This window comes from Streptopelia decaocto (assembly GCF_964273445.1).
Source record: "Streptopelia decaocto genome assembly, chromosome: 1".
Taxonomy (NCBI): Eukaryota; Metazoa; Chordata; class Aves; order Columbiformes; family Columbidae; genus Streptopelia; species Streptopelia decaocto.
Genome location: NC_138663.1, coordinates 92853610 through 92866746, shown reverse-complemented (window position 1 = coordinate 92866746; position 13137 = coordinate 92853610). Strand labels below are relative to the sequence as shown.

The 13137-nt window shown below is 35.9% G+C and overlaps 1 protein-coding gene across 2 annotated transcripts in view; it reads left to right on the top strand.

The window, feature by feature from the left end:
* The window catches only part of TMEM131 (transmembrane protein 131), a 102408-nt gene that overhangs the window by 28688 nt on the left and 60583 nt on the right, over positions 1 to 13137 (top strand). For both annotated transcript variants that reach the window (XM_082073169.1, XM_082073170.1), the window contains exon 3: positions 5578 to 5618. In XM_082073169.1, the coding sequence (XP_081929295.1) occupies positions 5578 to 5618 (41 nt within the window). The remainder of the gene's footprint in view (positions 1 to 5577; positions 5619 to 13137) is intronic.

Genomic DNA, 13137 nt, shown 5'->3' with positions numbered 1-13137 from the left:
CTGAGTCTGTAAGCTGTGCTTTCAGTCCAGGTTCTCTGTGAAGTCTTTCTTGAGGATATGAGACTCTGGAGAGAAGTTGTTTTAAGTCTTGAAACTGGTGCTGGCTGACTGCCTTCACATTTTCTAACAGTATGCAAGTTGTCTCAAGATCTTTATTCTGAAATCCCTACAGTTTAACCCTTCTAGGGTTGTATAAGAGATAAATTAAGGCATGCAACTGTTAGTAGCAACAACATAAATGCATACGCTGTCTTTAAAGTTTAAAAAAAAATAAATATCTGTCTCCAAAACTTGAAAACGGCTTTTTGGTTGGAAGGATTATAGACCCCCAGTACTGGTAAAAGGGGTGATTTTTCCGTCTCCCACTTCTTTTTCTCACTCAATTGTATATTTCTACTGATTTTGCGCTGATTTGTTGTTAGGCAGTCAGTTGGATCAAGAAATTATTCCAATTGAATTTTTTCGCCTGTAACTTAACTTTTTATATCTTCTGAAATATTAATAGTGTGCACATGCAGACTTCTTTCTGATCTGTATATTACAAGGTAGTATTTTGTTATTTGTAATGCTTTTCCTGTACAGATAAGATTTAATAAAATTTTCCTAGAAATCATGTTCTGTTAATGCTGCTCTATTACAGATATATTCTTTACAGGAGGAAAATAAAGACTATATTTATTAAAGAGCATTATTTTATTTCTCTTTACTTGATAAACCAACAATATTCAACAAAAGCTACACTTTAAATAGTGTGTTGATGTGGTATATGGTTTTTGTTCTTGACATTTGACAGTTTTGTACAGTCACATAGGAAAAATAGCATGCCAGACTGCAGCACAGTAGGTCCACAATTTTACTTGAAGATCAAATTAAAAAAATAGTATTTAGAACATGTAACTGACCACATTTCTATGTTTTTGTTTACTACATGACTCTAACGATTGACATGTAATAAAAATGAGTGGTAATTATAGAAACTGCCACATGAGATTTATTTTTGGTTTAGTTCCATGATGCTATGGTTGATGAGCTGCTGAAGTTGGTATGCTGTTTCTTTGCTCTTGATTGACCCTGATATTAAAAAAAAAAAAAGCAGCTCCACACCAAGTAAAACCCAAAAGAAAACCCACACAACAAAATACACACCCCCAAACAAACCAAAAAGCAAACCACCCCCTGCTGAAAACATGAAAAGTGCCATTGAAATTAATTTATCATTTTGCCTGTGTTTAATAGGCATCTGAAAGTGAAAACAAGGCTTTTCCTTGTAAGTGTGAATCTTTGATGGATTTTAAGTATATTTCAGACATATGATGTCCTACCAAAGTAATTTGTGATTTTAAACTTTATGTGCAGATAGTAGACTAATATTTTAATAGTAAATCTCTAATTTCAGAATATGGGAAAACTGGAGTGTATGATCAGCCAGAGAATTTAACTCCTATCAATTAACTACAGCCATGGCCATGTAGTAGGTCAGCTATTGTCAGTGATGTGTATTTCCATTTATTTATGTATTTTTCTGGAGTTAAATTTGATCTCTGTCTAAAAGGTGGCCTGAGTGGAATCTTAGACTAAGACTAATACTAAAGGTATTGAGTGCCAGTTATGATGCTGAAGAGCATAGATAAAAAACAACTTTCGCTATTGAATAATTTAAAACCTAATAGAGCATGGTCTTTTGTTTGTGCCAAAGCCAGTTGTCAAGGATGGGGCAGTGTTGGTCATGACTATTTTGGTTGCTATGTCATAGGATCTGAGTCTTTTAACTCCCTCATCTGTCAGGTAACTGCTGGTAATTTAAATAAGTGCTTTAGCTTATGTTTCTAAGGAAAAATCAGTTGCTGAAAGGAAAGTTGTATATAGTTGTAGCAAATAGTATGCTTTCCAGGACATTGGTAAGGAATGCAGGGTGTTAATATGTCTCTTAACTTCATGGAGTCGCAAGTTTAGTTGTTCTTGTTGCTTAACCCCAGCCTGACAGCTCAGCCCATGCAGCCGCTTACGTACTGCCTCCTGATGGGATGGGGAGAGAATCAGAAGACTGAAAGTGAGAAAACTAGTGGGTTGAGATAAAAGCAGTTTAATGAGTAAAGCAAAAGCTGTGTGTGCAAGCAAAGCGAAACAAGGAATTTTTTCACCACTTCCCATGGGCAGGCAGGTGTTCAGCCATCTCCAGGAAAGTCGGGCTCCGTCATACATAACAGTTACTTGGGAAGACAAATGCCATCACTCCAAACATTCCCCGTATTCCTTCTTCTTCTTCCCCCAGCTTTATATACTGAACATGGCACCTTATGGTGTGGAATATCCCTTTGGTCAGTTGGGGCCAGCTATCCCAGCTGTGTCCCCTCCCAAATCTTTGTGCACCCCCGATCTCCTCGCTGGTCCGGTGGTGTGAGGAGCAGAAAAGGTCTTGGTGCTGTGCAAGCCCTGCTCAGCAACAGCTAAAACATCCCTGTGTTATCAACACTGGTTTTGTCACAAGTCCAAAACACAGCCCCATGCTATTATGAAGAAAATTATGCCAGCCAAAACCAATACAGTTGTGTAATGGTATTTCATGGGAACACTGTCTCAGCAATTTTTGGTTGTCTCCCTCCAGTAGGCAGGAAACTCGGTGGTGTGAATGCATAGCATGGAAGAATCGAACTGGTGAAATAAGGAGAAAAATGGCTTTAAATGACTGTATGTAGTTAAAAAAAAAAAAAAAAAAGAGGGATATGTGCAGTTGTTTCGTAGAGAGGAGTAGCAGATTATTTCAGTTATTATACTAGTGAAAACACTTAAACTGGATTTGGGTAATTTTTTGTTATATCTTGATTACTGATTGTATTGTGTGATCTTCAGATCCAAAGTTCCTCATTATCAACACCAGAAGTTTACCTATTTGGTACATTCATCAGAGATGTGCAGAAAGATCATAAATGCTGAGACTTATTGAGCAAATTGTCAATTAGCCTAGATCGATAGTAGCTGGCTGTGGTTAAGATCAACTTCCCCCTTTGCAGCAGTCAAATAACTCGAGCTCTTTAGCCTTTACAAGCCAGCACTACTCTGTTCCTACTGATTAGACTGTGCAGCATCTCTTGCAGAGCCCTCAGTGCTAGATGTAGTCTGATATGCTTTAAGATTGAATGGGTACATCTGGAAGCTGTAGGCGATAGTTACATAGTTTAAAATTAAAAAAAAAAAGAAAAGAAAAGAAAAATTAAATTGGAAAGGCAGACAGTGATTCATGCTTGTCAAATTTATGGTAGAAAAGTAGATAATAAGGATATGTAATTATAAGTAGCTGTCTGAAGCTTATTAAAACCCTTTTTAAAATACTCAAGCAATGTGTATTTTCTGCAGAGCTTATAAAATCAAGCTCTTGTGAACCAGAGGAAGTCAGTGGCTTAATATTTTGAACAAGTACTTATATGAAGAGTTAAACCAGCTTTTGACAGCACAAGTCATTTTTTGGATGGAGAAAAAATGTTTTCAGGCAATTCATTTTGATTCAGTTTCCTATCTATTTTTCAAGTTAAGAAATTAATGGGTGGCTATTTAAAACTGGAAGGTTTGCACTCACCTTTCCAGTCTGCGTTTAAAATAAGGTATGGGAGGCAGAAATCTGCTTTTTCTCATGAAATGATTTAGATTTCGGAGCTGATCAATTAACTTGTTAGGCTGTACTTCCTGGGAAGTTTTAGATACAAAACATTTTGTATCTTAAGCATTCATCAGTTGACTAAAACTGATTTTAAATTTCTGCTTTTTAATTGATTTTCTATTAATATTCTGAAACAATTCACTGCAGTTGTCATTATTTACTTCTGTCTTATTGGTAACAGAAAATTGAGGGTGAAATTAAGAAGCTGACCTAAAAGCTTATCAGTATGTAAGCAATATACCTTAGCTAGGAAAACTTAATGGAAAGATTTACAAGCCCATATGTTTTAATGAAGAATAAGAAATACCCCGTTTTCCTAACTATGGTACAAATGTAATACATAAGTTTAAATGAAAACTTGCTGATTTTTAAATTGTAATCAAATTGGCAATATCAAACAACTGACCTTGTATCTTAGAATTGTGTTCAGTGAGGAAAAACTGCAGTGATCCTGCTTTATTGCAAAGCACAATTTCATATGAGCCTCTTCCTCCTGCAACATCCCTGTAGCAAGGCAATCTGCCCTTGTATTTCAGAGATTTTAAAACAAAAAAGCTAATTGATGTTTTGCCTAAACATTTAAAACTGCAAGTAAATCCTCAAGTTACAAATAGATTAGCTTTGTTTTGCAATGATAAATAGTACAATTCCAGCTTTCTTTAGCCTGGTATAACTGCAGGGTCAATAAACCAAATAATTTCATTTCTAAATCTGAAACACTACTTAGATTTGCAATCCAGAGTTGATCCTTGACATGAATCAAACATTAATGTTTGTAGACTAAGTGATTTAATAGCAGTAATTATAAAATTTCAAATAAATGTCTCCATAAATGCAAAATAAAGTTATATCTTCTTTTATTAGAGACATTTTAAAGTAATGATATGTTTAAAAGATATTTTAAGAAAAAGTAGTTTTATCTTAGGAAAAACAGGGAAGAAAAGTGTAGTTTGTAGTTGAAATATAAATTAACAAATACCCAGCTAAGGGACTTGATTTTAGTTCTGAAATGAGTTATGAGAAATTCGTATTCCCTTTGCAAACCAATGACATCTTTATACTAGAGGTGAACTGTGTCAGGTGAGCCAAGGTGCACCATAGACTTAACAGGCCTGTAAGCTTTCTTCCCACTCCCGGAAGACAAATATTCATCTTGGTCATGAAATTCCTTTAAGGGGAGGACTGAAATCCTTGGTTTGGTCTCCAAATACTATGGGAAGACAGAAGTTTTCAAAGTCAGGTATGTTTTAACTTTTGCTGTATCAGGAGGACATTCCAAACACAGCCCTCTAAACTAGCTGGGCTTTTTAGGCAAGGGTAAACTACTTGGAATTAGACAATTTAACCCCTCTTGTTTTCAGGTAATTAACTGTAATGTCCAGCAGAGTAGTAGTATAAAGGTATGAATAATAGAGGCTGGAAGATCATTAGGAGGGAAGGAGATGAAGTTTCCTAATCAAATGGAGATTATAGAGTTGTTTGTTTTCTAGTTTGTTAAATTACACCAGTGAGATAATTGCTTTACTGTTATTTTTTTAATATGCTTTTCTTAGCAATTTGTTTCTGACATCTATGCTAGGCTTTTCTTTTACTCCCTACGATGTTATTTCTTGGACTTTTTTCTTCCTCCCAGTTTCTAAGTTGTTAAGTTGCTGCTTTTCTTGCAGTTTGTAGGAGTTCCTTCCACTGGAACTGACTGCAGTTCTTGTTCAGGGCCAAACAGTCTTTCAGTAGAGGCTTGATTTCTTTAAGTAATTAATTGGAAAAAGCCAATTGCATTTTGCTTTCTGCTCCAGGTCAGAACTTCTTTTGTCTTTCAAGATCTGATCTACTAACCTGTTACAGTTGCTGGTATATTTTCCCCACAGGAAGTATAATGCTGTCAGCATCTTAAATTCAAAACTCTTTTTTTTCTATTACAGACTGAGACAACGATAGGCCTCAGTTCATATCAACAGAAAAGGTAAGCATGATTTTCTAAAAGTTTAATACAGCCATCCTGTTGTGGGATTTGTGATATTCCTCATAACAGCATTTTCGTGTAAACAATATCAAATACAAGTCATGTAATTTTTCAATTATTTATCTCATACAGGGGAACTTTAAACTAAAATGTAAAACAATTTTTAGTATTGAACAGCTAAATAACTTCATATATGGAATAAGATATGGAAGAATTATTTTATTCACTTTGATGTATGCCACAGAGTAATTCTCTGTAAATGAAGAGGGGATAAACTGAGACTCTGCTTGTAGATTCTTTTTTTTTTTTTTCTTACCATTTTACTGAATTTCTATTGAGAAAGGAGTGGGTTTGTTCACCTGCTTCAAAAGTTATTGCAGTCCTTTTGAATAAAAACTTCATGATGTTAGTTTCCTTACATTCTTTCCTGCCTTCCCCCCGCAACTGCCCAGGTCCATGTTGTTCCCCCCACTGTCCCCAAATACATAATCTGTTATCAGAGAACTTTGCATATATAGTATCTGAGAAGAAAAAGAAGTGGCCTCTTGTTTTCCTTGGTCCCTAATTTTTCTCTAGAGACTCTTCAAATAGTCCTGTGTATTTAAGGAGTACATTGCACAGTAATAGTGAAGCTTGTTTCTTATACAATAGCATTCAACAAACTGTCGTGTGAGGCATAGCCTATTTTCAGTAAATACAGCTAGTTTTTTTTTTTTTTTCAGAGGTTGTTTCTGTTTCCTTCCCAGGAAATGTAGTAAAAGGACTATTTCTTTTTTTCATCTCAGATGAGTATATGAAAAGTGCTTATTTTACTGTGTATATGGTTGCTTAAACATGGACTTGAGAGCAACAAGTTTTGAAAAATCTCTGGGAAAAAACCCAGCATTTTTCGTTTTACACTTAAAAGCCTTGATTCTATCTATGTCACTTGCCACCAGTCTTTGCTGCCTTCTGATTAGATACAGATCTAAATCATGCAATGTGACTCTCCTGAATTGTATGAAAATACTGTAGACTTTGGCTTACCTAGTAGCAGGTTTCTAACTATACTTGGAATTCAGGTTTTCAGGCTAAGAGTGAACATGAAGGTGCTGAAGAATCTTAGGAACATATGGCAGGTCTTTCACTCTATGTGAAATTAAAACATAAATTCACATTATCTTTATTGTGATAACGTAGAAGAGAAGAGTTAATATTACGTATTTAAATAGGGCAGTTACTTCATATTTTGACCTGAAGCTTGAGACACTTGAAAAAATTCACATACCATAATACACGAAGTTGTATTATACAAACTTCTCGTTTGCTTAGTTGTTCTACCTAAAGCTTGAAACTTAATGCTGCTGTATCTTCCCTGAATCTGTCTTCTTTTCCCTTCCCCAGCAATGGAGGCTCCTTTTTGCCCTTCAGGACTTTGCTATTTATTTCTTGCTATGAAGTCCCTCTAATTAAACTTTCTATCTGGCGCTTTTACTAAACTACTTATTTTCTACTTGCTTGTTAACATGGGATTAAGGAAGCACAATATGCATTTCACTAAACTGCTCTCATAAATAATCATGTCCAAAGATGTATTCAGTACTGATCTATCTGTTAACCGCTGACACATTCTCTATATATGCCTTTGTGTGTGTAACGATACCATGATAGGAGAATGAATTACCACATGTAAAGTTGCCATGCATTTAGAGTTACTTGAATTCTATTTTCCTGGTTGCTGTAATCATGTAAATTGTAGCATTTTGGTCAAGATCAGATTAAAGTAATACACTTCAAATAAATTGTTTGCTTGGGGTTTCCCCCATTTTGCTATCTTAAACCACTTGTGTGCAGCCCTGTGCTCATTACCCAGTAGCGGATGCAGACTTTGCACAACAGTAGAAGGATCTCTTAAATTTCATTATTGAACTTCTCTCCTGTGTTGAAAGATAAATAATGATCCTTAATGCTTCCAGAAGAACACAATCAAAGCAAATAGGTTACAGAGCAGTATAACTAATGTTAACTTCCAAACCTTCAATTTCTGTAAGCCAAGCAGTGTACGCTAAGTGATCACTGTGTTCTTTCATGTCATGGTTTGTAATATTAAATCAACTGGACATCTGGTCATTCATAACTCCCAAACAACATGAGTGGTTTAAGATGCTGGTACCCCAGTTGTTGTTTACCTGTCCTTCCTGCCAAGGATTCTCTCTCCTGTGACAGAGAAAGTTTGTGTATCTGGGGCTCAGCTGCTGCAGTTCATGGTCCAGTGACTTATTTTAGCCTGCCAGATGGGTTTGTACCTGGATTGTGAATTGGAGCTGTTGTGCTCTGGGTATTTGTTGCATTCTTCTGTGAGCCCTTGGGGATTGCAAAATGGTAGGGGACACAGCTGTGGACAGCAATTTAAACAGCTGTAGCTCTGTGCTGCAGTATGTCCGTCAGATTGCATGTATGTCTTGGGTAGAGTCAGACTTTACAGAGATAGTTTAAATGGGATAATATCTTGTTTTAATTGTTCAGTCTCAATGGCAGAAAGAAGCTGCCTTTATTAGGACATGGGGATTTGGTGGTCTGTGAGAATGAGACTGAGGCTATGGGTTAGGTATGCTTCCAGGACTGCTTATTTTAATTTCTCATCTAAGAAGATTGCTTTCTGTGTTTGAAATGTCAGTGTTCTAGAGTGTATCCTATTAAAGCACTGGTTTACAAATTTGAAAAATCTCTAGGTTTGCCAGGAGAAATAATCTATTCACTTCAGAGTGCTAGCCTATTTGGGATTCAGTCGCAGTGTGATAAAGATCTGCATTGCAAACTCTTCAGTGCCATATTACAAAGTAAACACCCAATTTGCTGTCTGTATGTTTCTCTTTCTCTGTTTCTCTCTCTCGCTTTCATTATTGGTTTTACACAGATCTTTCAAGTATTTTTTGAGGTGATTTTTTTCAGCGGCATTGCTAAAAACTCTGTTTCTGATCCACGTACTGAACTTCTTTAGATGACTTGTCTTTTATGTCCTTATTAGAGATTATAATATCGCCTTCTTGGTATAGCTTGCAGGTATTTCTTCCCTATCGTGACAGTTTATTTAGTTCTTTGATCTGCTTTTTAACACTAATTGGAAGGAGGGAAATGAACTAGCCATTTAATTTGTTTTGTTCTTCCCAATGGTCAGGTGCTATTCAAGCTTCTCCCTGTTCTTTCCCCACCCTTTCCCCAGACAACCGCCTCAGGAAGTGTTGGCTTTGAAGTTTAAGGTCTGGTATCATGAGTATGTTTTGCCGATACAAGGTTAATGTTGGCATAACTGAGCCAACCACTAGCTGGGTGTAGTTAATGAAAGACTTTTGTTGCTAGTTGTTTTCTTCATCTGCACTTCCAGCAGTGGTTACTGCCAGATACCGGTCATCAAATGTTTTGTGGGAATTCATTTTCTCAGTGAGACTGTGTTTTCATATCCATATTTCTAAAATAATTTTAACTATAAAAATTTAAATACATTTTCTGATATATGCAGCTCAGCCTTATTTTAAAATCTGAACGGGTCATGGATGCACTCAGGGAAATATGATGGGTTATTAACTTTTTTAACCAAAAATATTCTGTCTTTGAGGTGGCTCTTTCAAGGACATTCTGGCACAAAAAATACCCACTGTGAGGTATTTGCCTATTTACGATTTTTAAAGTTCACATGGTTATTTTTGGACACACTTTCATTCGATTTTGTAGTAATAGAAATAATAAAGTTGTGGCTTTCTAAGAGTTTGTATTACTAAATAAAATCATGAAATCTCTTGCTATTTGACAGCTTAATGTCGTCTTTATTTCTCGATGATTTACAGCACAAGAGAGGAAATAAAACCCTTTAAAAATGGTAAAGTAATGTGGGAAAAAATATATGTAGAGTAATGCCTAGATTTGAATTTTCCACAGTAGCTATTAAAGATGGTACAGATAAGATTCCGCAGAGCACAGACCTCCTCCAGAAATCCCAGAACAGCTAGAAAGGTAAAGTGAGGATACAGAGAAACAGTTACTGCCAAACTCTGCAGAAATCTTTAAATACTGTATTAGACAGGCATTTTCTTCACATCTAAATGCAGAGATGTGCACAGATTATTTCAAATTATGAGTGCCTAGTACTCTGTGATAACCAGGACAACATCATAGGAGTGCTGCAGTGTGTTCTTAGACACAGATGGACATCCATGTCACCTGCAGTCTTTCCAGGCATTGATATTTTGACCATCTTTATAACCAGGCCTGTGACTAACCTTATTGAGACATGAAGTTGCATTTCAGTTAATTGCATCTGGTAGTAGGTTGCCTCTGGGTAGTAGCAGTACAGTAGTTAGTAGCTGAGGTTGATGCCCTCTCACTTGGATAACAGAATGGATGGTACAGTGGGGATGATCACTGTGTCAGGGACTGTGTGTACTTTACTCTCAAGTCTTATTTTTAAAATCAAAATTCGTGCAGAGGGGAAAAAGTGTTGGAACCATCTTGAATCATTGCCAGGAACTAGCCATTCTTGAAATTTCATAGGTTCAGATGACTCCTGGCCAATGCTTGGCCTGCTGGAGCTTGTTGGCAGATGCCAGAAGTCCTTTCTCATCTTGCTTTTCTTTTTTTTTTTTTTTTTTTTTTTTTTTTTTTTTTTTTTTTTTTGCTTTGAAAGTTAAAAAGCTTGAAGGGGTAGGAAAAGAAAAATGTTTAAATTCTAATATAAGACCAGGAGCCATAGTTCTACATGCATACAATAGTAATTAACTTAAATGTCATTATGCTATAAGGTTGCCCTACCCATGGGTGTAATCAGTCTTCAGTGAGCAAGTGCCTAGCAGAGCAGACATTATCATCGTTTTCTGAGTCTGCTGCAAGTTGACTCATATTGGGCATTTCAGGAGGCAAAGTTTGGGAATTCCAATATTACTTATTCCCATTTAAATCTTATTACAGTTGTTACTTTTATTATAATAGTTGGCATTCATTATGATGTAGTTGCCTTTACCAGACTTTTCCATTTAAAAATTCTGTGTTGTCTAAATGGCTATCCAGGATAAGATAGCTATGCAGTCTGAGAAAATGTTCTTAAACTTTTAATGTATGTGGAGAATTGTTCAAGCTAGGTCAAGTTACTCTTGATGGTATTTTCAATGCATTCAAAATAAAGATCTTCATTATTGCGTTTGTAAATACTGTGAATATTTCTGATAACTTTTTCATAAAAGGTATTGGTATGTCCTTTTACCAATAATTATCAATGGAAAAAAGAGGTGCTGGATGACAGTTCAGAGTTTTGAAATTGGACAAAATTGACAGAACTATTTTAAAAATCATTATTGAGGAAAAGTAGTTTCTGCTTAGTGTTATCTTGTCAACCTGAGCTTTTTGTCGTTTTCAGTTTAAAAATGCACTCTAGGTGTCTTTTTAAAGTTGGACCATAAACTTTGAAAACTAAGAAGATTACTTTGAAGACTTATTATCAACATTTTTTATCTTTTCAAAATATCACCGCTAATAGAATTTTCCAACTTTATTCCTTATGTCCAGTGTCTTTGTAAACTTAATTTTAAGTACTCGTTCCACAAGGTTTGATTTTTAGCCTGAGAAGGTTAAACTCTTTCTTATTTGACACCTGTATTTCGTCACAGCACTTGCTCTTAGTAGTAGCAAGAATTGTAATCATCTGTGGATCCGAATACAGTTCTTCCTGTTAGTGTGTCTTACACACACACATGCATATATAAGTATCTACTAAAGCTGACTGTACTGTGTCTACTCGTGCCCCAGTAGCATTTTATTATGTGGATAAAGCTATTTTTAATGACTAAACTCTAGGAAGTATTGAAGATGCTTTGACATCAAAGCTTAAGAGAGCTGTAAATTGATCAGCATGAATAGAGATCTTCCTATTATACATGTATTATACTTGAAGTGTGAAGATTCAGTTGTGGAGTACTAGAGTGAGTCTTTGAGACTTTGCATTTTTATAAAAAAGGCTGTTGATTTGTTATAGTGTTGTCATTGCCTAGATCTCTGCTATTACAGAATATAGTTTTCCTACCCTGTTCTTAAATTTTTACTCCTGTGATAGCTTCTTTGTTGAAGTGGTTCTGGAGGACAGAAAGACATCTGAATTTGATAAATAATTTCCTGGAAGTATGCTGGATGGAATTAGATTGAGTTTTCAAGGCCTCAGTTTTCATAAGGTGAGCCACACAAACCTGGCCAAGGGCATCTTCCAGCTCCTGGCGTCTCCCTCTGTTGAGGCAGAACTGGGGGGTTCTGCTGCCCTGGCTGGGCTTATGGAGCAGCTTTGCTTACCCAGGACACGTGGCTGCAACTCTCTCTTTGGGCATCTAGGATTGATACAAAGTCAGAAAACAAGGGTATAAAACAAGAGTGCTATTTTTATATGAAAATCAAAAGTATTTAAAGAAAAAAGGAAGCCATTGGTTTTGAGCCATTCTCTAGCCTTTTCTGTTTATTTCTTTTATGTTATTGTCTCCCTGTTTTATGTTTTATTGTGTGAATATGATTTTTACTCAACTCAAAATAAAGCATTACTGAATTACAGTGATACTAATGTGTGGTCACAATCACATCATTCTGAATAAGAAAATGTTTTAGTCAACGAAACTGTTTTGTATTTTTTCTTGTACATTATCTTGTGGGTTATTGTTTGTGATATATTTAACTGTACTGGTAATATAAACAGTAGTAGAGAATGTTTCCAGATACTTTGTTGTCTTCACTGCTGGACTGTTTAAGTGGTATTTTAAATTTTAGTCTTCACCTACTAGAGTGTCCAGTGGGAGGTTAACATAGGCAAAGCTAAGGAATGCTTCCAGAGCAGAATCACAATCTTCTGGAGATCATGAGTTTTTAATAGTAAAGACATCAGCTATTTTCTTCCATGTGGCCTCAGTAGCATCAAATGGGTCCAAGATTGTTTATTTACTAGTATAGATTTAGCTAGAGAAACTCATGATGGTGTATATAAATTACTGTTTTACATTGAGGAGAAAAGAGCATCAGGATCGTCGAGTCTAACTATAACCTAACTCTAGCACTAAACCATGTATCTAAGAACCTTGTCTAAATGCCTTTTAAACCCCTCCAGGGATAGTGACTCCACCACTTCCCTGGGCAGCCTGTTCCAATGCCTCACAACCCTTTCCGTGAAGAATTTTTTCCTGATGTTCAATCTAAACCTCCCCTGGCACAACTTGAGGCCACTTCCTCTTGCTATGAAAGGCCATTTCACATTGCTATGAAAGATGATATAAACCTATTTAGCTTACAATTTCACTTAGCCATCACGATATAGAGGAAAACTAACAGTTCAGTTATGCCAGTTTCCAAGATACGTACACTTGCATAATCTTTTTTGGAGACACCACATAATCATGCAAGTGGCTAGTAAAATTACTGTATTCTGGACAAGTTTGTTAGGCCATCTTCTTTTGAATTAATTGCTCTATTATTAGTTTTAATGGATATTTTTCTAAGAAAGGACAATTTGTGATGGAAA